Here is a 24772-nt window from a genome sequence, read left to right as displayed (position 1 = left end):
AGAATACAAGACTCCCAAAGGAGTGGTAGGCTAGTGGTATAGGCTAACCACTAAGGCCGAAAATGATCCCAGGTCTATTTCATCTGATTACGACGAAACTTTCAAAAATCGAAAAATACCGGACTTCCAAAGGCTATAGGCATACTATTTATGCCGAGAATGGTCCCAAGTCGATTTCATCTGGTTACGACGAAACATTGAAAAATTGAAAAATGCAAGAGTTCCAAAGGCTATAGGCTAGCCATTTCGTAGAGAAGTTTTCAAAGAAATCGATTTTATTGAAATGCGATAAAACTTTGAAAAATCGAAAAATGCAAGATTTCCAAAGCCTATAGGCGTGCTATTCGGGCGAGAAATGCTCAGAAATTCAATTTTACGGAAATACTTCGAGCCTTCGAAAAATCGAAAAATGTAAGATTTCGAATGTAGGCAATGGAATTATTTTGTCGAAATGCTAGGAAACTTCAAAAAGTCGAAAAATTCAAGATCACCATCTCCGTGAAGGTGGCGAGCGAAATTTATTTATGAAGTGATGTGGCTCGGAAACGCCACCCCAGCATTAACATTGATGGCCGCATTATGTACAAACCAGCTTTTAAACGCTCTTATCTACTCCGTTCCAGTAGCCGAGTCGGTAAGGTGTTCAGCTCGTAACCGAAAGGGCGGTGGTTCGAATCGCTGCGCTGGTGGTGTTGCAAAAAAAAGAAAGAAAGCAATACGGCGATGTACGTGACTGCTGAGGCTAAAACGCGCGAGTTTAATTCTTATCTTTAAACATGAGCAGCAGTTATGAACAGACCAACTTCTAAACAACCCACCTTGTGCTGTGCCGACGGATGAGTGCTTATGGTGTTCAGTTCATAACCGAAAGGACGATGGTTCGAATCACAGAGCTGGCATTACTCAGACACGAGGAAGTGACACAGTGATCTTGCTACCGAAGTTCAAGTGCACGTGTCCAACACATAATTTGTGAGCATGGGCTGGTGGTGTAATGGGAAGACTGTCTGTTGAGCCCAAGGGGGGGACACGATAGGCCTATATACTTAATCTGTTTTTTAATAAAAAGCAAGCGCAATTATTTTTTTTTAAATAGGGGGCACTTTGCTAACGGCATGGGACCGTAACGTCCGGTGGTCCCATACCGCGAAGTTCCCAGAGTGGAGAGCCCCCCCCCCCCCCCCCAAGCGATTTAAGCATCGTACTGCAGTAGCACCACCACGAAGCCCGCTTGTACCTATTTTACCGGTAGTGCCCGGTCGAGGCGAGTACCCATAAATAACCTGGCGCCTGGTCAGAGTACACCTCTACCCAGGCCCGTAGCCAGCCCCCCCCCCCCCCCGAAATTTTGGTGAAGTATGTCTTTTTACCAAAAATAAATAATAAAAATAGGTGTTTTTCTCAAAAAGTCAAGGTTTTCAGCAAGTGCCTCCCCCCCCCCCCCCCCCCCGAAAAAATTCCTGGCTACGGGCCTGCCTCTACCCCTTAAAGGGACATTAAAGGCAAATAACAATTTATGTCAGAGTGATAGCTCAATGTATGACAACTTCTAAAACGGCAATACTATTAAAAGCAGCGCCCTACTTACCGAGAAATTAAGCTAAATGTATTACATGATGAGCGCCACGAGTGGGACGTTTTCGAAGTGATCTCGATGACGTATGAGAGTCTGCCCACAATAAATCACTAGTAATCAAACTAGCAGCATTAAAAAAAAAACCTTCCGTGCACGTAATAAAATGCCGTTTGTTCGTTTCTGTTTGATTCATGGAAAAAGGAACCTCTTTGGCCTTGCCATGGGGAACGGCGCGCGTGGTTCAAAGGTTTCGTTTTCGCCGAACTGCGCTTCGCCCGGCGCCCTGCTTCGCTCACGCGGTCGCGTCTCAGTGGTAGTTTCGGGATCGTGTACCGCCGCGTGTGTTTTGCACGCTCGTGAAAGTCGCTCTGACAGAAAGTTCGACAAAATGCCGCATGCAACGACGCCGGCACTACGAGCCCTCAGCAGCATACCGCGTTTATCGGGGCTCAAGTCGCTGAATTGGAGGCCAGCGTCGCGAGGCAATGTCTCGTCAAGTTCTCTGTCCACATCCACTGCGGCGATTGCGGCAAGCTTCGATGGCTTCGATGGCCGTTGTTGCTGCTGTGGGTCCCGCTACTTTCGCTCCGCGGCTACTAGTGTCGGCGGCCGCGCAGTAAAGGCGGGCAACGTTGGGCACGGCAACAGTGATAACAGTGACGTATGAAAGTCAGATTTCAGGCGGGTGATTTGAAGTGTGCTAACGCGATGCGGACCACTAAACCGTGATTTTATTTCAAAATAAGCACTTCCTTGGCATAAAAGTAGCACTTCTCTGGCAGCGGCTTCTCTGGAAAGTGAGTAAAAATTTTTAAAACAGAATTTTGCGATCTGCGTTCGGTCTTCTTCCATTGGTGTGAAACATGCCCACAATACTGGTTGGTGGACGCGATGACGATTGTAGTGTCGGTAAAAATTAAAACCGAAAGCACATGTGATTTGTGTAGGATTACATTATTTTCGCTGAACACTAATGTAATGAATGCAACAGTCGTTTTTAGCGCGCTAGCGGTTAAATGAAGCCTTATTATACGATTTCAGAACACTTGTTTATTTTAGCACTGCTGCTGCAATCCGAGCCAAGTTGATTCATCAAAAGGAGACTATAAGTGCACGCCTTCACAGCGCAGCACATGTGAGACACATCCTAACATCAATACAGCGGCACGGTACGACCAAGGTTCGACCAGCGCGGAGGGCCGCATGGAATAGCGCATGAGTGGAAGCAGACGAAATCGAAGGCGGCGCCGCAAGCAGCGCCACCGGGCGCCTTTTTAGACGCGCGAGGAAAAAAAAGGCAAAAAATTACTCTCTGACGCAACTGAAAGCTGCCCCAAGTGCGTAAAATAGAATTTTAAGTTATACATGTTTCTTTTTAAGCAAAATGAGTCTACCTGCGAGGATTTCTTGTCCTATCAGTAGATTGAACCACATCGCCGTTGGGTGACGCTAGCGGTCATTCTTTCACGATTTTCAGCATCAAATTAAAAATATAATTCCTTTTTTATAGGACAAAATCATGCTCGTCGCTGCCGATGTGACGAACGATCTTCGCATTTTCACCACAATCAGAAAATTTTTTTCCGAGCGGTAGACAGTCCCTTTAAGAAATCGGTGGGTGGCCGGCCGGCACCGGGCATCGAACCCGGCACCTCCCACATTGAAAGCAGACGCCCAACCACTTTACTACCGCTGTGGTGAGAATGTTGGCGAAAAATGCGCTATGTATGTTTTGATGAAAGTGCGACAAAATTTAAGAAAATTGAACGCAGTAAGGGTTTTAAAGGCTGCAATCAAGCGTTCTTCCAAACGAGGCACACAGCGGAATTCGAACCACCGCCCGTTCAGTCACGAATCGAAAGCGTTACCCCTCGGCTACTGGAACGGCACCGTAAGCAGCGTTTTCAAGTTGCAATGCACGTTGGGCTGACTGAAAGTAAAGGGAAAGTTTCCATGTATGAGGGTCCTACACACGTCACTTCGCAATAAAAGTTCGGTGAAATTTTTCCAAAAAAGCAGAATTCGAAAAATTCACGATTTCCAAAGCCTTGCATTTAGGTGAGAAATTGTCAAAAAATCGATTTGACCGAAATGCGAGAATACTTCTATAGATAGAAAAATTCAGTATTTGCAAAGACTATCGGCTTGCCATTTCAGCGAGAAATTGTCGAAAAATCGAGAAATTGTCAAAAAATCAAAAAAGCAAAAATACAGACTTCCAAAGGCTATCGGCTTACTACTTAGGCCGAAAATGGTCCCAGGTCGATTTCATCTGATTACGACAAAACTTTGAGAAATCGAAAAATACAAGACTTCCAAAGGCTATCGTTTTACTACTTAGGCCGAAAATGGTCCCAGACCGATTTCATCTGATTACGACAAAACTTTGAGAAATCGAAAAATACAAGACTTCCAAAGGCTATCGTTTTACTACTTAGGCCGAAAATGGTCCCAGGTCGATTTCATCTGATTACGACAAAACTTTGAAAAATCGAAAAATACAAGACTTCCAAAGGCTATAGGTGTACTAACTACTTAGGCCGAAAATGGTCCCAGGTCGATTTCATCAGATTATAATTACGACGAAACTTTGAAAAATCGGCCCTAATTAGTACTGTCGGCGTCATATGAAACCCGAACAACGGCAAGCATTAGAAATGCTATACTGCGGGCCGTCTAGTGATCACCATTCACAGGCACGCAGAACTGCGCATGTCCATGGCGGTAACTGGACGGCACATTGCTAATGCTTGCCGCTGTTCGGGTTTCATTTGACACCGATAGTACACCGCTATTCGGAAAGAAACTGCGCAGCACGAAGAATCGACGTCTACAAGAGACACATAAAAGCGGTACGAACGCTGACGTTACGCTGAATGTGCTTTTTCTGTGAAAAAAATGTGGCGCGTATATGACTGCGCACATCACCCGAAAATTAGCCGTAATCTGTCAGGAAATCGTCATCCTTCTTCGATAGTGATAAATCATGGCGTTCTGACTTTACTTGTACAAAGGTTAATCAAATATGTTTAATATTATGCTGTCTGAGGTTATCATGCGGCCAATTCAAAATCGTGGCGTTATGCAAAAGAGCAGCGTGCGAGTGAACACAAACTGAACGTTATGAAACAAGATTTAGGGGAATTCCTTTGTATCGTGAACAGCGTGAAAGCACTGCTCTTTTCCATACTACGTTTTTTCAACGAGCGCATGATAAGCTCTAAGGCGTATCATTGAGGCATATTTCCTCAAACTATAGAAGTAGTCGTCATAAGCGTGCGCAGGGTTCCCCTTCAGGGGGGGGGGGGGGCGAAGGTTCGTCGCAGCGCCCTCCCCCCTTCCCAGTTATGCCAATGTATGGCGCTGACATTGCGTCCCCCTCCCTTTTATGTCAATGTGTGGGGCTGACATTGCGAACCCCTCTTAGGTGAATAGGGGGGGCGCCCCTCCCCTGATCACCAAGGAAGGAGCACAAAGTCTGGCCGGTACGTTTACTCACTTACGAGGTTTTGAACGATAATGGCGGCCGAAGTCCCCTAATGTTGCATTCCAAAAACTGTTTGCTTCTCATCTGCGGCAATGAAGGGAAAGCTACGGGGGCGGAGCGTCTGCACATGTACTGCTACGCGAAGTAGTCCGGTTTGGCGCGCGTCTCGTAACGCCGTGGAAAGTGATGGCTAGCGTTGCATTTCGACGCAAACGCTGCTTAGCGTCTAAGGTACGGGTAAAAGGCGCGATTTTTTCAAGCACGCAAAAACGCAAAGTGACAACGCATAAAGTAAAAGAAATACAAATATCTCGCCTGTGTGCGCCGCGTTCCGTCTCAAAAAGGTATACATGTAGAACATGAAGGAGTATTTTATATATCTCACGCAGAAAATACGGACGCAATTGTGGGATTCATTAGCGGTAGGATACGTGCATTGTGGCTATATATCTTTCCCTTCATTGCCATAGAAAGTTGTCCCCGAGTATAGGGACCAAAGACGAGTCATTGTGGGAAGCACATCATCACTCCATGTTTTTTTTTTTTCATCCGCTGTGAAGCATGTTGTCCTTTGTCCTCGTCCAACGCGAGGGGGGGGAGGAGTCTCTACTATGAAACTTTGCCCCCCCCCCCCCCCTAATGAGGAACCCTGCGCACGCCTATGGTCACAGCAGAGCTGGCGGGCATAGCTGGTCCTTGCTTGGCTAAGCTTTTACCCTCTCACCTCTTCCTTCCCCGCCCTTTGCTATACTCATAGCCGTGCGCACAGGGGGGGGGGGGGGCGCAAAATCTGCCCCGTACATTGACCCTTCTAGTCACCTAAGAGGGGGGGGGGGCGCAAAATCTGCTACATTGACTTAGTAGGGTGGGGGGGTGCTGCGATGAACCTTCGCCCCCCCCCCCCCCCCCTGATGGGGTACCGTGCGCACGCCTTTGGCTATACTATACTGTATACACGGCTATTGGGGGCCGCCAGTTTCAGTTCCTCTTGTTAACCATCTGTACAGAAAGTTTGGGCGGTCACTGATTGAGCGCGTGCCGGTTCGTGATGACGATCATTTTCTATTTACGGCACACGGCAAACCTACAGCATAACAGCTCTGCCGTAAAACAAAATGGCCGCCATTGCAAGATGTGTGCCCCCTTAGCGATTTTTCTGGATTTATGCCACTGACCGCAAGGACCAATTATCGGCCCTCTCCACAGATTTGTTTAAAAACTCCAGCTGGCATTCCTTCAACAAAGCGACAGCAAATGCCTCTTCTGTTGTTTCGGGACAAAATCTGTGTCCTAGTCTCGAAAAGGCCGACAGGAATCAGTAGGCGGTTTAGCTGGTGGTTTCCTTCTTACTGTGCGCATCAAACGGTCGACGGCGTCACTGGCAGCTCGCTCCGGTCCTGTTCATGGGCGCACTCAGCGACCTGCCGCACTATGGCAAGTAACTGTGGGCGCCTCGCCGTGAGCTCAGTCTAACGCCGAGCCGCGTCAGAGAGTGCCTTTCCTGCTCAACGTAGATGCGTCGGCAGGCAAGATGGCGGACCTACGCGTAACTCTGCTTCCGTAGGGAGCATATACAGTAACTCAAGGGCCCTTAACTAAAGGCTCCAAGTTACGAGGAAGATCTAACAAGTTATGCGAGGCTTCAACTGGCTTAACGTCATAAGGGCCAATGTACAGCAGAGCAGAGGGGAAGCATCGGCGATGAAATGCAAAGCGACGCAAAGCTAGGCGAAGATGGACATGGTTCAGCACTGAAGGAACTTCTCCGCTTGACCGCCTGCATGTCTCCAACCTCCAAGTCGCCTCCGCTGTACCCTCCCACTTCCCTACCCTCACATCACTCCTCTTCGCCTTAACTTCTCATTCATACCCATTGCTATGATGTATACTATACATGGCTGTGCTATGCTTTTACTCTCTCTCCTCCTCCTCCTCCCCCTCACTTTCCTTCCCCGCCACATTGTATACATGGCTATACTATGCTTCACTCTTTCCTCCTCCTCACCCCCCTCCGCTACGCTGTGGACGATGGATGGATAAAAAATAAACTATTTCCTCAGAAAGCATGTGCAGACGATACTTCGCCCGTCTGTGCTCGGCTCTAACAGCTCCGCAGCAAACGTTTCTCCCTCTCGCGGTGATTGATTCGTGAGCAATAATTCCGATACTGAGGTAATTCGATGATTAGTTGGAAAAGTGGACCCCTTTAACTCGTTCCACGCTGTGAACGAGCTGGGTTCGTCCACGTGTCTCTGGTAGAAACGACCAAGGATGAGCTCAGCTCGCTGACGGTACTTTTCCTTTCCTCCAGCTGCCACGGACGAGCTGGCACAGTTTCGACGCATTGCTGTGTTCTGTTAGATGGCAGCATGCACACATCCCGCAAGAGGGGTCGCCGATAAACAAACTCGACCATTTTCTTGTTGGGGCAGGGAATAACATCATGGCATGAAAGCAGTTGAAGAGGTATAAAGGCAGAGACAACACTAAACCTTAGGCTTGCATTGAACTCTCATTTATTACACCACTCTTATACTCCTCGTACCTCCACTGGGCATTAAAAAAAACACAAGAGGAAACAGGTGGAGTCTACGAAAATAAAAAGCATCAACGTAAATGTGGCAATCCTAACATCACAGCTAGCAAAATTGTGTACACACTCGTATACATACATACATATATATATAATACAGATTCATGCGCAGCAACCGTGAAGGAAGCCTACAGGAGGTTTCAGATTTGTCAAAACCATTACAAGCAGTAATGTGTTTACACACATACACACAGGGAAAAACAAAGTTCAAATACCGAGAGTATAACTACACGGGCATTGCAACCCCAACGTACGTCACAAAACCGCGAATGTCTCTGCTGGCCTGTTTGACTGTTTCAACTTGGCGACCACTCTGATCCATACGAGGTTGCACCTAGAATTCAACGGTCAATTTTCGATACGACACACAAAGTGCTACATAAAAAAAATGTGGTGACTTCCACTGAAGATACACTACGGAAACTTCAAACGTACAAAACAAGGATGTACAGTGGCATCAGCCAAAGCGTAAATAGAATTTTGGTCCAATCTGTATCACATATATTTTCGCACAGTGTGCAGAATGTCACGATGATCGACAAAAAGTTTCGAGAAATAGTCAGAAGCTCAGAAACTTGAGCAGAGTAAAAGAAACAAACTATGCAAGAATTTCACGTAAGCAGCTCTTTCGAGCACTCAGCAGTTCCCGAGCATCCCAAATCCGAGCCAAAGCAGAGAAGCTCATAGTAGATGCGCACTTAAGTCAGTGAACGTCAAGTAAGGAAGGCATCCCCAGCACACAAGGGTAAGAATGGGTCAAAATGCACTGATATTAAGCAATGCGAAACATTGCATAAAGATGGACAAACAAGTCACCGACAGAGGTGAGTGTACCACCCAATCAACTTCACAAAAAAAAAAAGGACCGTGTGTTCAAATCCTTTTCAGCAGCTTGTATAAGTGTACTGCAACAACGACAAAAGCTGTAGATATCATGTGCCCTCCAGCTTATGCGATGCCCACGACAGATCAAATGGCCCTTCAGTTAAAGCTAACGCCCCAATACAAGTTAGCCAAGCCCTAACTGTCCTTTTTTTTTTCTTGCTGTTTTCTGAAAACTATAACACTTAACAGGCTTTTTAACGATTCAAGTCTAACAAAGATCAACAACCCAGCTACCTCAAACCATACAACAAGGTTTGCTTTCCTCGTCACGTCACGGTACAGTCAACGCATTTCCGAACCAAACTGCTTCAGTTTGTTCAGCCGAGCTAACTGAAGCACTTTCAAATCGGTTGAAAACACACTTGCTCAGAGAAACATTCCTGCACTGGCATGCTCACTGTAACAGGTATGTGGATACACAAATGTGGGCATGATGTGAAACAACCAGGATTGCGTTTGATCCTAAGAGCTGGGCAGTTTGTTTACACTATGTACACCGTCATAACCGCTATCCCTAACACTGGATGAGTTAAAACAATTGTCAGCAGAACTGCAAGTGAGCACAGGTTGATCAGTGCTTGAGTTCCTTGTTTGCAGACTGCACTACAGGACGACGACCAATAATGCCTAGAATGAATGAGTAGGAAGGCAAGTACGCAACCAATAAAAAAAATTTAACTAGTGCCAGAAATACTGTCCAATCCATGCACTCTTTTTTTCAACCTAACTCTTCTTTAATTTGACACGAAAATCTGAAGCAAAATGTAGTTTCCCCGACAGCATCATTTAGTAGTCTGTACAATGTCAACTGTACTTTCACAAAGCGCATGGGCTGACTAATGACAGCAGTTTAAACAAGACTTAAGACGCACCGGTAGAGCTGTTTTATAGCATCCGCGATGAAGTAGCAGAGGAAACAAAAGAAAGTGCAAATGCATGCGCTGCATGGCGACCCATGATAAAAGCGCACAATTTGTTGACTACACAGACTGTTTTGTGCACAAGTGACATCACGGAGGTCTGTCCAAACTGTTATGACAGTTACACGCAACACAGGCTGTTATGGCTATGGCTAGGGCTGTGGATACAGCTGCCACATGACAAGCCTGCCATTAAGCTAAACTACACTAGCAAAACTTTGTTCACCTATTTACATTGATAGTTTGTCAGCTGGTCTGCCGTGAATACGAGAATAAAGAATGAATGCAGACTAGTCTAGCCTAAGGTTCTCCTTAAATTTGGAAGCCTCCGGAAATAAAAATGAACAGGAGCGGAAAAAAAATTAGCCACGGGAATCATCAGGAAAAACAAAACGGAGTATTAAACAAGCTAATAAATATCCCCAAGAAGTGCTGCGTCCCCATAAATAGCCCAATACTCAAATGTCCGTCAAAAATTAATATCCGACTCGTTTTAAAAAGCTAGCGACGATGCTCGTATCTTGTATCGACAAAGTCGCGACGCTGCAAGCTCAAAAATCTCGAATCTTATATCTAGTTTACCTCTTCACTCGAACAGTATAGCTGAAAACCTTGAAGCCTCTGCATGCTATCTAAATAGATTCCATTGACTGTTGAAAATAGTTCATCTTATGGGTTATTTGTATGCTCTAGTAGTTTTATTTGTATATTTGTATGAGGAGTGGCTTCTACAATTTTTCTCAGGTATGTACAGTGTCAAAAGCAGCTCCTCCTGCTTTGTCAATTGGTTTGATTGTTCGACACTCACATTGTGCCCGCCTTCTCTACTTCCTAAACGACTCAACTGCCGTTAGTGAAACCAATTATAAAAGAAACCTTGCTTTGTGAAACCTTCAGCTAAGGTGAACCACCGTTGATTCAAGTTCCTAGGAACCACAGGTTTTTCTGTTCATGACTGAGAATTTCATGAAAGGTGATCGTCAACAAAATTATCAATGCTTATGGGAACAGATATTTGCATACCAACAATTCTTTTCTTGCTCCTATATGTCTCTAAATGAAAGCAAGTCACAATATTTGTGAGACAACATAGGTACTTTGTGAGATGAATGACAAGACAGCATCCCTGCGAATGCAAATTAAGAGATATAAGAATCACAAATTCATTGCAGAATCTTCGGTGCCACCTCAATATAGCATTTGTCAGCACTAACAAGCAAAACACGGTCTCGTTCATTACGACTTATCAGGCCCGATGTTTCGAAAGTTATGATACTTCAACTACCTAAGCTAACTAAAATCTTTCAGTTAGAAGAATTGGAATTTGAAATTTTCTTGAGATTGAATCCTTGCAAAATGATCTATTCTAGACACTCTAAAATGACACATCTTTGCGCTGTTTCGCGAGACTCACTTGTTAGACCTGGGGAGCAGTTTGACAATGTACGCACCTGGTTGTGTGCTGAAAGCTCGCGTGGCTCGCAGCTATGGTCGACGATACAAAAGGCACTGGCCTTCACTGACATTACAAGTAGGCCTGCAGCCTGTTCACTTCTCATAGACCCATTCAGCTAGCCTTTTCAAGCAACAAGTGCCTCACAAACAAATTTTTCCTCACACGAGGAACACTCCATATCAACTGTCTCAATTCACTCAGTGACATTACTGCAGTTCAACGCAGTCTTAAGCACAGAGTTGTACTTTGAAGGCGAGTGGTACGTGCCAGTCTGAATAGCCCATCACCAAAACCAAGCCTAGTCCAATCCACTGGAATTTGCACACCGAAAGAGTAATGACAGCTCTGCCTATGTTATAGTTAAAACTAGCAGCTGTGATATGGAATACAAGAGGTAACACTTGAATCGGGACATTGTTTGAAAGCAGAGACAGCGTATCTGCAAGAACTTCATTCGAATCAGAGAAAGTGTGATTAAATATAAAGCTGGAGTTGTTTAGATTAGGGGTGGACAAAGGGCAGCCTCAGAGCCGCATGTGGTATTTTTCAGGTCTGCTTGTGGCCCGTAACCCTTGGGGATTCAATCAAAATACTGTTAGCGTTTGAGGAATCAAGTATGTCACACAAATTTATGCATTTGTTTTTGCAAACCAGACCAGAGTTTGACAGTGAAGAAAAGCAGTTAAAATGCTGCATATGGTCAGCCTTTAAAAAAAACTCTTGGGTTTTGCTGCGACTCCGAGCCATCATGTGAGCTCTCTGGAGACTCTCAGTATGCCTGTATGGCCACCCCTGGGTTAAACGGTACAATACCAAGACGGATTTTCAGCTTTAGCTTTAAATTAGGATTATCAATGCGGCTGTCCCAGTTTTTACTATTAAATCTTCCCCTCTCAACCGTAACGTGCTCTTCGAAGGCAGCATACCTCTATTTCATTTACCCATCAGCACGACTCATTGGAATGTTGCAAAATGCAACAACTGTGCAGAGTTTTAGGTTTCCCAAAAGGAGTGATTGTGACTTCATTGTCTCACTGAATTTTCCAGTGCTATGTAAAACAGGAACACTGCACTTACTTAAAAACTTTTGGCGATTTTTCGAAACACGTTGACAGCTGGCATGCAGCCTTGTGTCAACAAATCCGTTCAATCGGCCTTCATCGCTTTCAACTCGGCATTCCGCGTCTGGCCTATTGGTTTCATAAAGCACAACACGGTGTTATAATAACATCTGAGTAAAGCTCTCGGGGAAAGCTCGACCACTGCTGTGGGAAAGCAAGGCAGGCTCATTGAGATGCATAGTGCTCGGCGTTTCTCTCAACCTCTCGACTTTTATCGGTAACATAAATGCCTAAGACAAGCAGTAATAAGATTTCTAAGCAACAGAATGCTACAGCAATAGGACACCGCCCAATATTTTTTCATGCCACTGTTCCCTCATTTCATGTACGGGTGTTTCCAATATAACCTAAATACTAAGGCAAAGCGTTTCTAACGCAAGAGAGAACCGAGCCAATGCCAAGCAGATTACAAATCTTAAAGCCTTGCAAATCACAAAAGACAGTTTACACAGCTAATGTATGTTTTCTCTTACAGTAACCCACTTACAAAGTTCTGAAATTGCACTTCGAAATTCTTAAAACGTGACAGGGTTGACCCAGTACTACTTCTTCAAGCAATTTGGCATCCAGTAATGGTTACTTCACCATAAAAGCTCCCTTCCGATTCTAATCTGGTTTTCCCTACTTAAGGCTCAATGGTGGAATCAGTTACCATTTCATCAAACAATATACGTTATCTACTCAAGCCCAATACAGCCACGCTACCTCAATACAACTCAAACGAAGTCCTGTATATTTTGATAAAACCGACTTAAGATCTGCCTGAAAGACCGAGGGAAACCAAGTTACAACCATGCTGTGAGGAAAAAAAGAAAGGCTGCTAGCTTGGACGTAACAACTGCTAACGTTGACTTATGGATACACTATTTCACACGGCATCTAAAACAACTACCATCAGTATCTAAAATGACCTCCCACTATTTCTCCACTCATGACTCACAAGGTTATAGGTCCTATTGCAGTCTCTGCACATTGTCGCAACAAAGCACCACACAAAACTGTTTAAGGTGTAATCATAGAAAATAGTCGCTGAAGCACATGCCCCTTTGTGCAACGCTGCATATAGACGGCTCGTTAATGCTATCAATCCTAAAACGAGAGACGCTCTAGTGGGGACAAAAAATCTTCAGAGTCACTCAACGCCCCTATGAAAAGAAGCGAGCCCTCACATCCGTCCACCACTTCTGCAAAGAGTAACTTCATTTGTCTATACAAGAAGAAGTGTAGGCTTCAATATATGTACACAAATAAATACCGAGCTACTGTAGACATGGACAGGACATGGGGAAAGAAGAGAAAGAGATAAAAAAAAATAAAGAAGTGAGAAAGAAGTGGGAACAATCACTTCATCTGTACAGCTCAGTGTCATAGAGTAAAGAGAAATTAAAATACAAATAGAAGAGAATGCAGTCAACAAGAAATGAACTCCACCTCAGCATCTGAGTAGCAGTGACACCTGGCGGACGGCAGACGACACACTTTCGCCGAAACTCAAACTTCGGTGACTTTCTTGTCTTGCTGACGCTGCAACGTCGAGCACACCACAGAGCACCTGCATCGGGAACGACGACCATGCCTAACGTTGCTTAGGTGTAGAAATCATGCGCATGTCTCACACCTAGTATTTCATTTACAATTCGTCTGGACGCAGCCATACACGTGCGAATGCGTCAGCATATCCTAATTGACTCGCAACTTCACTACCGTACCTCTCATTCAAACCAGTATGCGCACACAGCAAAAACACACGAAACACGCCACTTGAAGCAACGTCCCACTGTCTCCGGAATTGATGCCTCTGCCACGTCATCGCCGTGCAAAGTTCCTCGAATCACAGAGCGCGTGGCAACCGGAGGCAGGAAAGATTCACGCAACGAGGGTGTGCACAAACTTCTCGGCGAGCGCAAGGAGGGACTGGTATTTTGCGTCTTGTATCACTCTGCCAAGCTCAGCAACGGAGCACAGCAACGACACCGACGCCTCGGGAAGCAGCTGAGTGACCTTCCTCCTTGTTGTGAACTTCCCTGCAAGTTGTACTGCTTAGGCTGCCCCACGAAGGCTGCACACCAGATGCCAAACGGCCATTGTCCTAGTAACTATTCTCGTGTCCGGCAAGGATGTAGATGTTGGAAGGTCCGGTGGGTGTGTCCGTTGCTCTACTCTCCAGCACAACGATCCTGTGCAGAGAAAATGCACGTCGGGCTTGTTAATCCTCTCTCTCACGACAAATTCTAATCCAAGCCAATTACCTGACCAGCCAACAGAGCAATGGCTCCTAGAGAACGACAATGTATTGCCTTTTTGCCATTAATTGCCATAAACAGCTCTCATGTGTTGTAAAAATACCTCATAGCAAGTGATCATGCAGACAAAAGGCAAACTGCGAGATGCATACCAGAAAATTTTAGGATAACAAATGCAAAAATAAGAATGAAATCCCTAAAGAATAACTTCCGACAGAAAAAGAAAATGGCTAAAGATGCTGGATAACTTTGAAACACAGTAAAGCCCACGCACAGATTAAGCGCTTACTGACGCAAAAGAAACACTTAAAATAATCAGGGTTAAGGCCTCTAAAAACTACTGTATTTGTATAAAGCACTGCAAAAACCAACTGTTTATTTACACATCAGGATGGCTCAGAGGCCTAGGTGGGGAAACCCGTGAACGCCATTACTCATCGGCAAGTGCACAAATTGAGAAAAGCCTGAACATCAGATTAAAGAACATGACTGGTGAGTGAAACAAGACTGCATAACTGTAACCCTAAATTCCATGCACCTCATTGTGCACAATGTTTGGGCGTAATCCATGACACAAGCCACTTTCACATGAGCCAGTTCTGTATTTCTCGCGCAGTGCACCACTGTGTTTGCTTTTCACCCCGGTCTGAAACACTGCAGCTGATGACTACAATAATATGTTGCCCACTGAGCTTATCCCCCTGGCCCCGTTTCAGCGGTTTTAACAACACACTGTTGTCTTTGAAATTTAAAAACGATACCACATGTGCATGAGTGCTCTCTTTTTGTGCAAATTTATCTTCTGGCAAGAATCGCTGAGCACAGCACTTGGCACTTTCATGTGCCTTATATGTCATTAAAGAATAAAAAACAACCTTGAAGTTGGATTTGTTAGTGTTTGCTAGTGATGGCTTTGCACAGCTGTCACTGCCAGGTTTGCAGTCTTTTTTATCTCCTGACAAACCAGGCACATAATGCAAAGTGTTGCGGTCATTGATCGAGATCACAAAATAGATTCGAGTGCTAAAGTTCTGGTAAGTGCTGAGTTACGTCTTAAAGTATTAAAGTGTAACGAGATAAAGTGATCAAGACGAGTGTAGTGATGGCATACACAAGCATCCTCAAGCTGTTTTTAATAAAGAGACATTAAAGAGTAAAAAGATTCCTCGCATATTAGTAAATTACAATTTCACAATACCAATAACACCACTGTTACTGCAAGAAGACGCTTGGTAAGTGAGAAAATGGAAAATGCACGAAAAGAAAAATGTGGGTAGCGACGCCACCTTTAAATTCCCGCATCAAATGCTGTGAGGTCGTCATAGATCTTGACGGCGTCTATTAGGTCCTATGTGGTTCCTAATCGGCCAAAATGAAGTACATTTTCCTCTAAGGGGGCCAGAGACTTAACATACCAAGTTTCAGAAAATTTCGTTGAGCCAACACAGCCAAAATATGAAATACACACTTTGAAAATTGTGATGTCACGTACAGAGCTTTCGGCACAAAATTTAAAAAGGAAACTTTGATGTTCTGTTCTATTACTGAACCTATGGTGGTGAAATTAACGACAGTGGAGTTTCCACAACTCCAAAGTATAATTGAGCAGAATAAGCTGATTCATTGTTTCACTTTAATGTCCCTTAAGCACTGATATCAATGTGTCACAGTGACAATATGTTTGAGGCAGCGATGCAGCAACAGATTGGTCGCTTCAAGAACAACTCACCAATGAACCTCATGAAAATGTCCCTTACAAGACTTTAACCCCTTAACCATTTTGAACGAGCGCAGCTCGTCCTTGCCAAACTGTGCCCAAACTATTTTTGGCTCGTGTGGCTCATCCGCATGAGAAAATATCTCCCCATGAGCGTTTTGAAATGAGACTCGCTCGTTTACAAGATAGTTTGTGTGTCGCTTCACAGGTGGCAGCACTTGCTTGGCAATTTTTAAAATTTTAACTGCCATTTCACATTTCCTCCCGACTTGTGTTTAGAAAATGTTTTCCAGTGAAGGCGACGCGTGTGTTGCTCGTGTATCCTCGCGGGAAAGCCTTTCATCATTGTACAGCTCTTCAGGCGTTCATTATTCAGACACCAAAGCTTACTTTTATGACTTGACGTGTTATACTCGCCAGTTTCTCGACGATGACATTATTTTGCAAATTGTGTAAAAACATAATAGGCCATGGGACAATAAACTTCGTGATGCTAATTAGACTTAATATACACTTCAATTTTTTTTCATCATTCAAAACATGCTTTTCAGAAGCAAAGTATTCAATATCAAGTTGAAGAAAAAAAAACATTCTAGACAAAAAAACTCGAAAAACAAAACGGTTAAGAAATTAAAGGGACACTAAAGAGAAACAATGAATTGGTTTAGATTGATAAAGTGTGCTCGGAGAACTCTTGTGTAGTTTATTTCACCACCATAGGTTCATTATTCGAGGAGAAAACCAAGTTCAAAGTTTCATTTTTAAATTTCGCGCCGAACTTTTTAGTTAGTGACGTAAAAGATCTCAAAGAGCATTTAACGTATTTTGGAGCCACTGGCTCGAAGAAATTTCCACAAACTCGTTATGTCGTCTCTGGTCCCCTCAGAGGACAACGTACTTTGATTTAACCGCTTAGGAACTACGTAGGCCCAAGCAGGCGCCGTCAAAAATATGTGATGTCACGGCAAATGGTGCGGGAATTCCAAGGTGATGTCGCCACCTGTATTTTCTTTTTGCGTGTTTTCTCACTTATTAAGCGTCTTCTTGCAGCAAGCGTGGTGTCTTTGGTATCGTGGAAGACTACTTTACTAATGCGAGAAAAATCGTTTTGCTCTTTAGTGTCCCTTTAACATGGTTCGTCTTTGAGTTCAGGCTTAAAGAGTTGCGTATACCATCACTACACTCAATTTATCTCATTATCACTGAAATAGCCAGACAGGCAAGTGCTCTTGATCACACGGCAAGGCTGAGCCACATTTCTTTCATGCAGGGACGGTAGAACTCAATGTTTCATTCAAATCGATGTTTCATCTGGAGGTGACAAGATAATCCTAGGGGCACCTTGTATACCGTATTTACTCGAATCTAAGTTGATAGCTTTTTCCCGAAAAAAAAAAAAAAATGATGTGCGAAAGTGGGGGGGTGGGGTTGGCTTAGGTTCGAGTACCATGATTAAGTTTTTTTTTCTGGCCTTGCGAATTTCGGGGGTCGGCCTACAGTCGAGGGCGGCCTAGATTCGAGTAAAAACGGTAATTACAATAACAAAACCTATCCCTACGAAAGCACCAGTTCTCACAAAATCTGCCTGGCTCCTTTCGTACTTTTATTTTAAGGCTCGACGGCGATACATGTTAAACACTAAAACTCAAAGTGGAAGAACAAGAAAGTTAAAAAAAAAAAGGAAATCGATCTGCGAAGCAAGAGCATGCGGACTGACCTTTCTGCCTGCTCGCATGTTGGGTCGGCTGCCGTGAACCCAAAATACTTTGCGCTGAACATGCGGGAAGGGAAAAGAAGGTGAACATAAAAACATGCACAACAAGCAAACTGAAAATATAAATGAGCTTTGTGAAAACAAAATATAAAAAGAAATGGATGAAAGAGCTAGCTTGAAGGAAGTGTGCGGGCAACTGTGGTTCAACCCTTTCCCTCCCATTGACGAGTATAGTCGTCATGAGATTCTGTACCAAAATGACCGATGACGACTATACTCGTCGGCAACAAAAATTGGTCCCACCTGGAACCAATGAAGACCATACTCGTACACTCGAACCCGTTTATAACGAACTCGAAAGTGCCGCGAAAACTGGTCGTTATATCAGTAGTTCGTTGTAATGGACCAAGCCGCTTTTTTTTCTGCGCATTTTTATTGAAAAGTGCTAAGAACTCCTCCGCTGAGAAGTTAGGCCTTTTCGCATTGTGAAGCGAGGCCCGCTGCGTGCAGGAGTGAATTAAACCGCCTTTGCAGTGAAGCGACAACGTTTCATTGAACCGCGGTACCGCTACGTGGAGCCGATCATCCCTGGCTAGTTGCGTGCAGCGCGTCGCCTACTCGGCTCATGCCGTCACTGCCGGGCCGCTTGCATTTGTACGCGCATTTGTGCGCACTTTGTGCCCGCTTCACTTCGGAGCGTGCACGGGTGGGACGAGCGGCCGGTTCGTTCAACGTGGCGAAGACAAGCATTTTGCAAACAACGCGCACTCTACGTCTCCGCGATGCTCTGACGGCCCTGCACGACAGACGCGGCGCGCTTGGGTTGCCGCGTAATAAAACACGCTGTATACGCTCGCTGTAAGTGCATCAAGTAGTAGTAGTGCAAACTTTATTGAACTGAAGGGAATTAGGGCGAAGGTGGGTGGATCCCCTAGTCCAGGGCCCCACTGGCCTTTGCGGCTTGCTGGGCCTGATCGAGTAGAGCTACTTGGCTCTCCCGATCATTGCTCGCAAAGTGCATCAACGTTTCTCGGTTCCTGTGTCGCTCAACAGCAGCGAGCTAGTTTCGTTTACACGAAGCGACGCGCACTTTATCTCGCACGGCGCGGCGGAAGTGAACTTTCGCACGGCAATGGCATCGCGCGCTTGTACTGCTTGTACCGCCGTCACCCCGAACAGTTTACGCCACACATGCAGCCGAGGATAGCTGCAGATGACTGTGATTAGGTTGTCGGCGATAAATCATAATGGCACGTTCATCGGCGGCTGCGACATCGCCTTCGCTCTCTTCTGATGCTTATCCGTGAAGGAATCGCCGCAATCACGCGGAAGTCGTAATCATTGATCGGCCGGTCTCTGCCATTACTGAAAAGATGAAAGACATTTTGCGGCACATCGTGACGTCGACGCAGTGAACATTTAAGCGCTGGAAAGTTATTGCGGTCATCGCTTATTGCATTTTATGGATTCTTGCGATCCAAGGCATAGGTTCATCGTAGGCGGTCGTAGCTGCAGAGAACGGCGCCAGGAAAGGTTGCCGTGCGAAAGCTGACTGCGAGGCTTCATGCTGCCTACTATTCCTTTCTTTCTTTTTTTTTAATTCCCCACTGCCATTCTGCCACTGAAGAAACGACCGGAAAACGAGCGACCTCGCTCGTAGCGTCCGAAAGCAGCGCGTGCTGTGCTCGCCGATCTCGGGTATCTTTGTTACGAGTAAACTGGACCGGGAAACATGAGAGGCGCGAGCGCGCGCCTCTCATGCTTTAGGCCTACTTTAACTTTTTTTCGCTTCGTATACGCCATATTTTTACCGCGACCGTGTCTGAAGTGTTCGTTGTAAAAGTAGGAGGCTTTGAAAAATGTTCGCTATATGTGGACGCAATGTCAATGGGTAGCATAGGAAAATCGTAAGTACATCGAAATATGGTCGTTATAACCGATAGATCGTTATATCTGGGATCGTTATAAGTGGGTTCGACTTACTTGTGTTTCTTGACACTAGGTGGCCACACTTGCCCATGTTGGGCCATTTGTGTCTCGGCTTTTATTTTATAGCAATATTTCATTATATTGCCATGCAGTGAAGCCATCAACCAGTTATCTTTTTTTACGCAATTATTGAAATAAAGGAACCCCATTGAATTGAAAGAATAGTACCGTTTTGTTCAGAAAGAAAAGCTCCACAAATTGAGAAAAAAAGAAATGATTTCCAGAAAATTTGGTACGATTTTCTTCTTTTTTTCACGGTAGGGAAAGGGTTAACCCGGTCCATGCAGTTGACAAGCTCAGCTTGTATGTATGTTTCTGGTAAAAAAAAAATGGCCAAGCATGAGCTCAGTTCATCGGATGAACTAGCTTTATCTCGGCGCTTTAGTGAGATGGGAGCGCACATCACATTGTGATGATAAAACAAGAGTGGGTTCATTTGTGCCAACGAATTGGAATAGTATGTTGGCGAGTGAGTCACCATAAATGAATTGCTCATTTTCAGTCAGGGTTTGGGATACAGCAGAACATTGTTAATTCTAATTTTGCAGGACCAACAAAATGTCTGAATGAATGTGCGCCGAGTGAAAATGAAGCTAGTTTGCCACACACACTGAAGCCTTGGTTGCAAACAACGCGAATGGCGGATGGTGACCACACTTTTCTAAAGGCCTGCGACAAACATGGTGTCACAAGCAGTGGTACACACGGTGGTAGAGTAGCTAGCAGTGGCATGGCTTTTCTGTCATCACCGTTTGCGCTGATGACGATGGTAATGTGGACTACACTGCCCCATTTCGTTGTTTTCGCTCTTCTGAGTCACACATTTGCAGCGCTTTGCACTCAGCACGCTCCAAGGGTCATTCGAATTGACCACTTTGGAGCAAAATATAACTGAATTAATGAGAAGAAAGCAAATTTTGAGGGCTCCTTTCATTGTTTCAAGCAACCTTAATCTCCTGGTTTTCATTAAGTTTGAGTTAATGAGAGTTTGATACCATTAAACAATGTGTGTGCTTGCCTGGAAAAGAGAAGAAGTCTGAGTTAATTAGCTGTTACAGTTGTAATAAATAAACATGGCAGCCTTGATGTGTTTCCAGCGTTTTAGCACCTACAGCACATGCATGCATAGCCTTTGAGATTGGCGCACGCTACTCAGAAATGCCATCACTGGTGCTGCAATTCGAACACCGCCAATGCCACTCAATTTCGTATGCCGTGTGTGGCTCTCAGCTCTATGAACTGTCCAAATTAACCCAAGTACGACTAAATATGTCCGGATTAACGAGAGTTTTGTGCCATAGGCCTATGTACATGTCTGACGGGTTCAGTTGGCACATCTGAATTAACCAAATTTCTGAATTAACAGGGGCCGAATTAATAGGTTTTACTGCAAAATTGCAGCACGGAAAGCTTTACTGAATAAGAGAATGAAGCAGTTGTGCTAAGAAGCCGTGGTTAAATCTCTCTATCAGACACGTGATATCTTTTTTTTTTATTAAATAAAAGCCCAAGATGGCATTTAGTATTTGGAACAACATATCCACCAAGTGCAAAGTGGCAACAATGAGCCAATGGCTGCTTTCACCTGTCAAGAAAACTTCATCAAATAACATTTCACATATAGATACAATCTTAATACACATGAGAGGCAGGACGCCTTTCCAGGCGGAATATTTGAGACTAGTAAACTGTCTCCGCAAGAAGGAAACGTGCACTGACCTGTCCGATCCGAGGACGCGGAAAATGCGCGTGGAGTCGCTGATCTCCTGGACGACCTCGTTGTTGAGGAAGCTCCGGCCCTGCATGCCGTGTTTGTGGAAGGCCAGCACGCAGTCCGTCAAGCACACTGCGAGGACCAGCACAGGAGGTAAGCCGCAGACAACAATCAAAGCCTTGCTACGTGTGCTTAATAAAGCAGCTGATCACTGTTTAGAAAAATGCTGGAGGGGACCCTATTCCTTGACTTAGGTGTCTTGTAGGGGTGCTCACATGTCGGCGTTTGTTTGTTCTCTCTGGTGTATTCCTTGGGTTAACTTTGTGTATCGTTGTGCTACTGAAGTGGATCTTGGAGGCCATGGAGAAAAAAAAGTGCTACACCAGGTACCACGCTAGCCGCTCACAATCTTTCGATGAACTCAACAAATAATTTTCACTAATTATCCTGATAGTTATTTGGTCTTTACCTTAAGTCATGTTATGCCCCAATATCATATGTATCCAATATAACTCTTAATTCTTAACCAGAACCATTGATTTCTAGGACTTTCTAAGACTTTTTGTGGATATTCGGAAAACCGGCAGTAAGTGGTCAACTAGATATGCTTGCAAGACAAACAAGACCGTCACTCGGTGCTCATGCCACTTAAAAAAAAGGACGAAGAAAGAAAGAAAAAAAAAGGCATTGCTGTGCTGTTTCATGCATGAGAATGCAAGGAGGTTAAAGCTTTGGATTGGCATTTTTCTTGGGAAGACATGGAGGACACAATTAAGGTCACACGTGTTGTAGTGCAGCGGCTAAAACTGTACAGCTTCCAATAAAAATTGCTAATGTAGTACTATCCATGCATTATTCTGAACTTGTAGGCTTGAGCAAATATCAATTTTCTTATTCGTGTAGAATGGTAATTACTAGGCTTGTGCGAAGAGTAAATTTTAGGAATAGCAAATTTACTATACTTAGAGCATACAGTACGCCGGTATGACAAGCTTTTAAACTAAGGGAAGACCCTGCTTCAGAAACTTTTTTGTTTTTGAGTAATTTTTATGAAACTTTCACAGTTTATGTATTTTTCTGTGCTGATTTCAAATATGAAATTATTGTTCTAATGCAGCACGTAGTATTTTTAAATATAGAATAGTTTTCGTATAAATACGAGCAAGATTTATCTCTAAACTGTGAGACTTAATAAGCAAATCTGCATATCATAATAACCAGGAATGTATACTGTATGCAGTAAAACAAGAATGGATGTTCTAAACCCATTTGAGCAAAAGTTATGATACATTGAACATTTGCAAGTGAGTCAATGTCAAGCTGGAATTTTGCTCACGAAAATTCAACATACCATAACTTTTGTTGAAATGGGCTTGGAACATCCATTCTCGTTTTACTAAATACCATATTCCTTCCAGGTTAACTTGATATGCCGATTTGCTTTATAACTGGGTCATTCCACGCCAAACGTCCCAGACATTGCGCTCGACCCTCTCCAATTGTATTGTAAAAAATTGTGGACGTTCGTATTAGTGCACTATTTGCCCTCCGAAAGTATTTTTTGGAAAAAAAATTTTTCTTGTCTGTTACAGTGATTTGAATTTTGCCATAGTGGGTGAAACATAGGTTGCGAAAAAATACTCTAAAAAATACAATACTTTACGGAACGCCTTAAAAATCTGCTGATTACTTGAAAAGGAATGGCACTATCTTATTATCCCCCATTGACGACCACTACTTTGTCTCACGATGTGCTTTGTGGTGAAGCAATGCTGCAATTCTGCGCCCATTTTGATTATTTTTTAAAAATTCTACGAATATTACAGACTAAATAGGACTTTATCACATAGCTGGATAGTTGGCAGTAAGCGTGTAAAAAAGTATTGAAGTCGATGACCGAGTAGTTTCGAAGTGGAAGGGGCGCAAACATTGAAAAATGTGTGAAATGCTCCACGTTCAGGCACGTGTAGAGTGGTGATGCAGTCCAAGTAAAAATGCACGCTTGGTCTCGTTAGGAAGAGTAAACAAAGGAAATTTATTTGTGAAAGTTTCATCGGAGTGTTTTTTGTTTTTGGCGAGAAACAAAAATTTATGTTGAGCGTTCGAGGCGTGCCTGGTCGCGGGCCTGTAAGTCCGCTTCACTGCGCCGCCACTGTTCCTTGGGGCAACGGAAGTATGCAGCGCCCACGCGGGTGGCACGATCGTGTGCTGCTGTGAGTTTCCACGTTGCTGAAAACTTGCAAGCAGTGCATATGGCTGGCAGAATGTTTCGGAAGGGCACTAAAGGCTGCCGGTTAGTAGTCGGAGCACAGCACGATTTCATTGCCACGTCACTGCATGCACACGTACGACAAGCGCAGAGCTTGGGGTTGTGTTTTCGATCTCTGCGGAGGTTGCAGTTCTTACTTCCGTTGCCGACGTATGGTCTTCGCCACTTGAAATGCCTGTGTTTCTGAGTAGGTGGTGAGCCCGGCATTAAGAGTGGTCAGTGATGATGGCACGAAAAGGTGAAACGTGCGCGTACCTTTGATGGAGATTGTAGACTCAAACCTTGCTGAGAGCTCAACTTTCTGCCACGCTTCATGCGATGCTTTCATCTTAGTAATCGCCTTGCGATTACTAAGCGAAGGCGATAGACATTTAAAAGGACGAAGTCGCCTTAAAAGCGGCTTCGTCCTTTTGTATATTTATCGCTTTCGGTTTCCGTTGTACAGGCTCTCCGTCTAAAATATGACACGATAGCAGTATACTCACCATTCGCAATGTTTATCTTACGCTCTGCCAAGGGATGCCAAGGCGAACCTTCGAGTGCCGCGTGCTCGCTCGGCGACGCGATCACCGGAGCAAAGTTCACCTCTGCCGAAGATCCGAGCGTAAGAATACATGGCACCGTTCGGATCCGAGGCACGAATGGCGCGAGTCACGTTCAAGCGAGCTGCCCATAAAAAAAGAATTATAAGTGTATTCCCGGTGCCTGTTAGCCACTTTTATTATATAATAATATATTTTAAACGAACCATCACTCGTATTCCCTGACACTTCGTCGGTGGCACTGCGGAAAGCCGAAGAATGCGTGTCGAAACGTGAAAACTCACAGCAGCACACGATCGTGCCACCCGCGTGGGCGCTGCATACTTCCGTTGCCCGAAGGAACAGTGGCGGCGCAGTGAAGCGGACTTACGGGCCCGCGCCCAGGCACGCCGCGAACGCTCAACATAAATTTTTGTTTCTCGCGAAAAACAAAAAACACTCCGATGAAACTTTCACCAATAAATCTCCTTTGTTTACTCTTCCCAACGAGATCAAGCTTGCATTTTTACTTGGACTGCATCACCACTCTACATGTGCCTGAACGTG

At 44.5% G+C, this 24772-nt stretch overlaps 1 protein-coding gene across 10 annotated transcripts in view; it reads right to left on the bottom strand.

Moving 5' to 3' along the window:
* Positions 1–7556: 7556 nt before the first annotated feature.
* The window catches only part of LOC119375560 (mitogen-activated protein kinase kinase kinase kinase 5), a 166212-nt gene continuing 148996 nt past the window's right edge, over positions 7557–24772 (bottom strand). For all 10 annotated transcript variants that reach the window (XM_049410962.1, XM_037645759.2, XM_037645767.2 and 7 more), the window contains 3 exons: positions 21421–21547; positions 17716–17769; positions 7557–14215 (listed from right to left, as the gene is read on the bottom strand). In XM_049410962.1, coding sequence (XP_049266919.1) covers positions 14128–14215; positions 17716–17769; positions 21421–21547 — 269 coding nt within the window. In that variant the 3' untranslated portion in view covers positions 7557–14127. The remainder of the gene's footprint in view (positions 14216–17715; positions 17770–21420; positions 21548–24772) is intronic.

Source organism: Rhipicephalus sanguineus, chromosome 11, assembly GCF_013339695.2.
Source record: "Rhipicephalus sanguineus isolate Rsan-2018 chromosome 11, BIME_Rsan_1.4, whole genome shotgun sequence".
NCBI classification, from domain to species: domain Eukaryota; kingdom Metazoa; phylum Arthropoda; class Arachnida; order Ixodida; family Ixodidae; genus Rhipicephalus; species Rhipicephalus sanguineus.
Note: the sequence above shows the minus strand (reverse complement) of the source record. Positions and strands in the feature narration are given on the sequence as shown.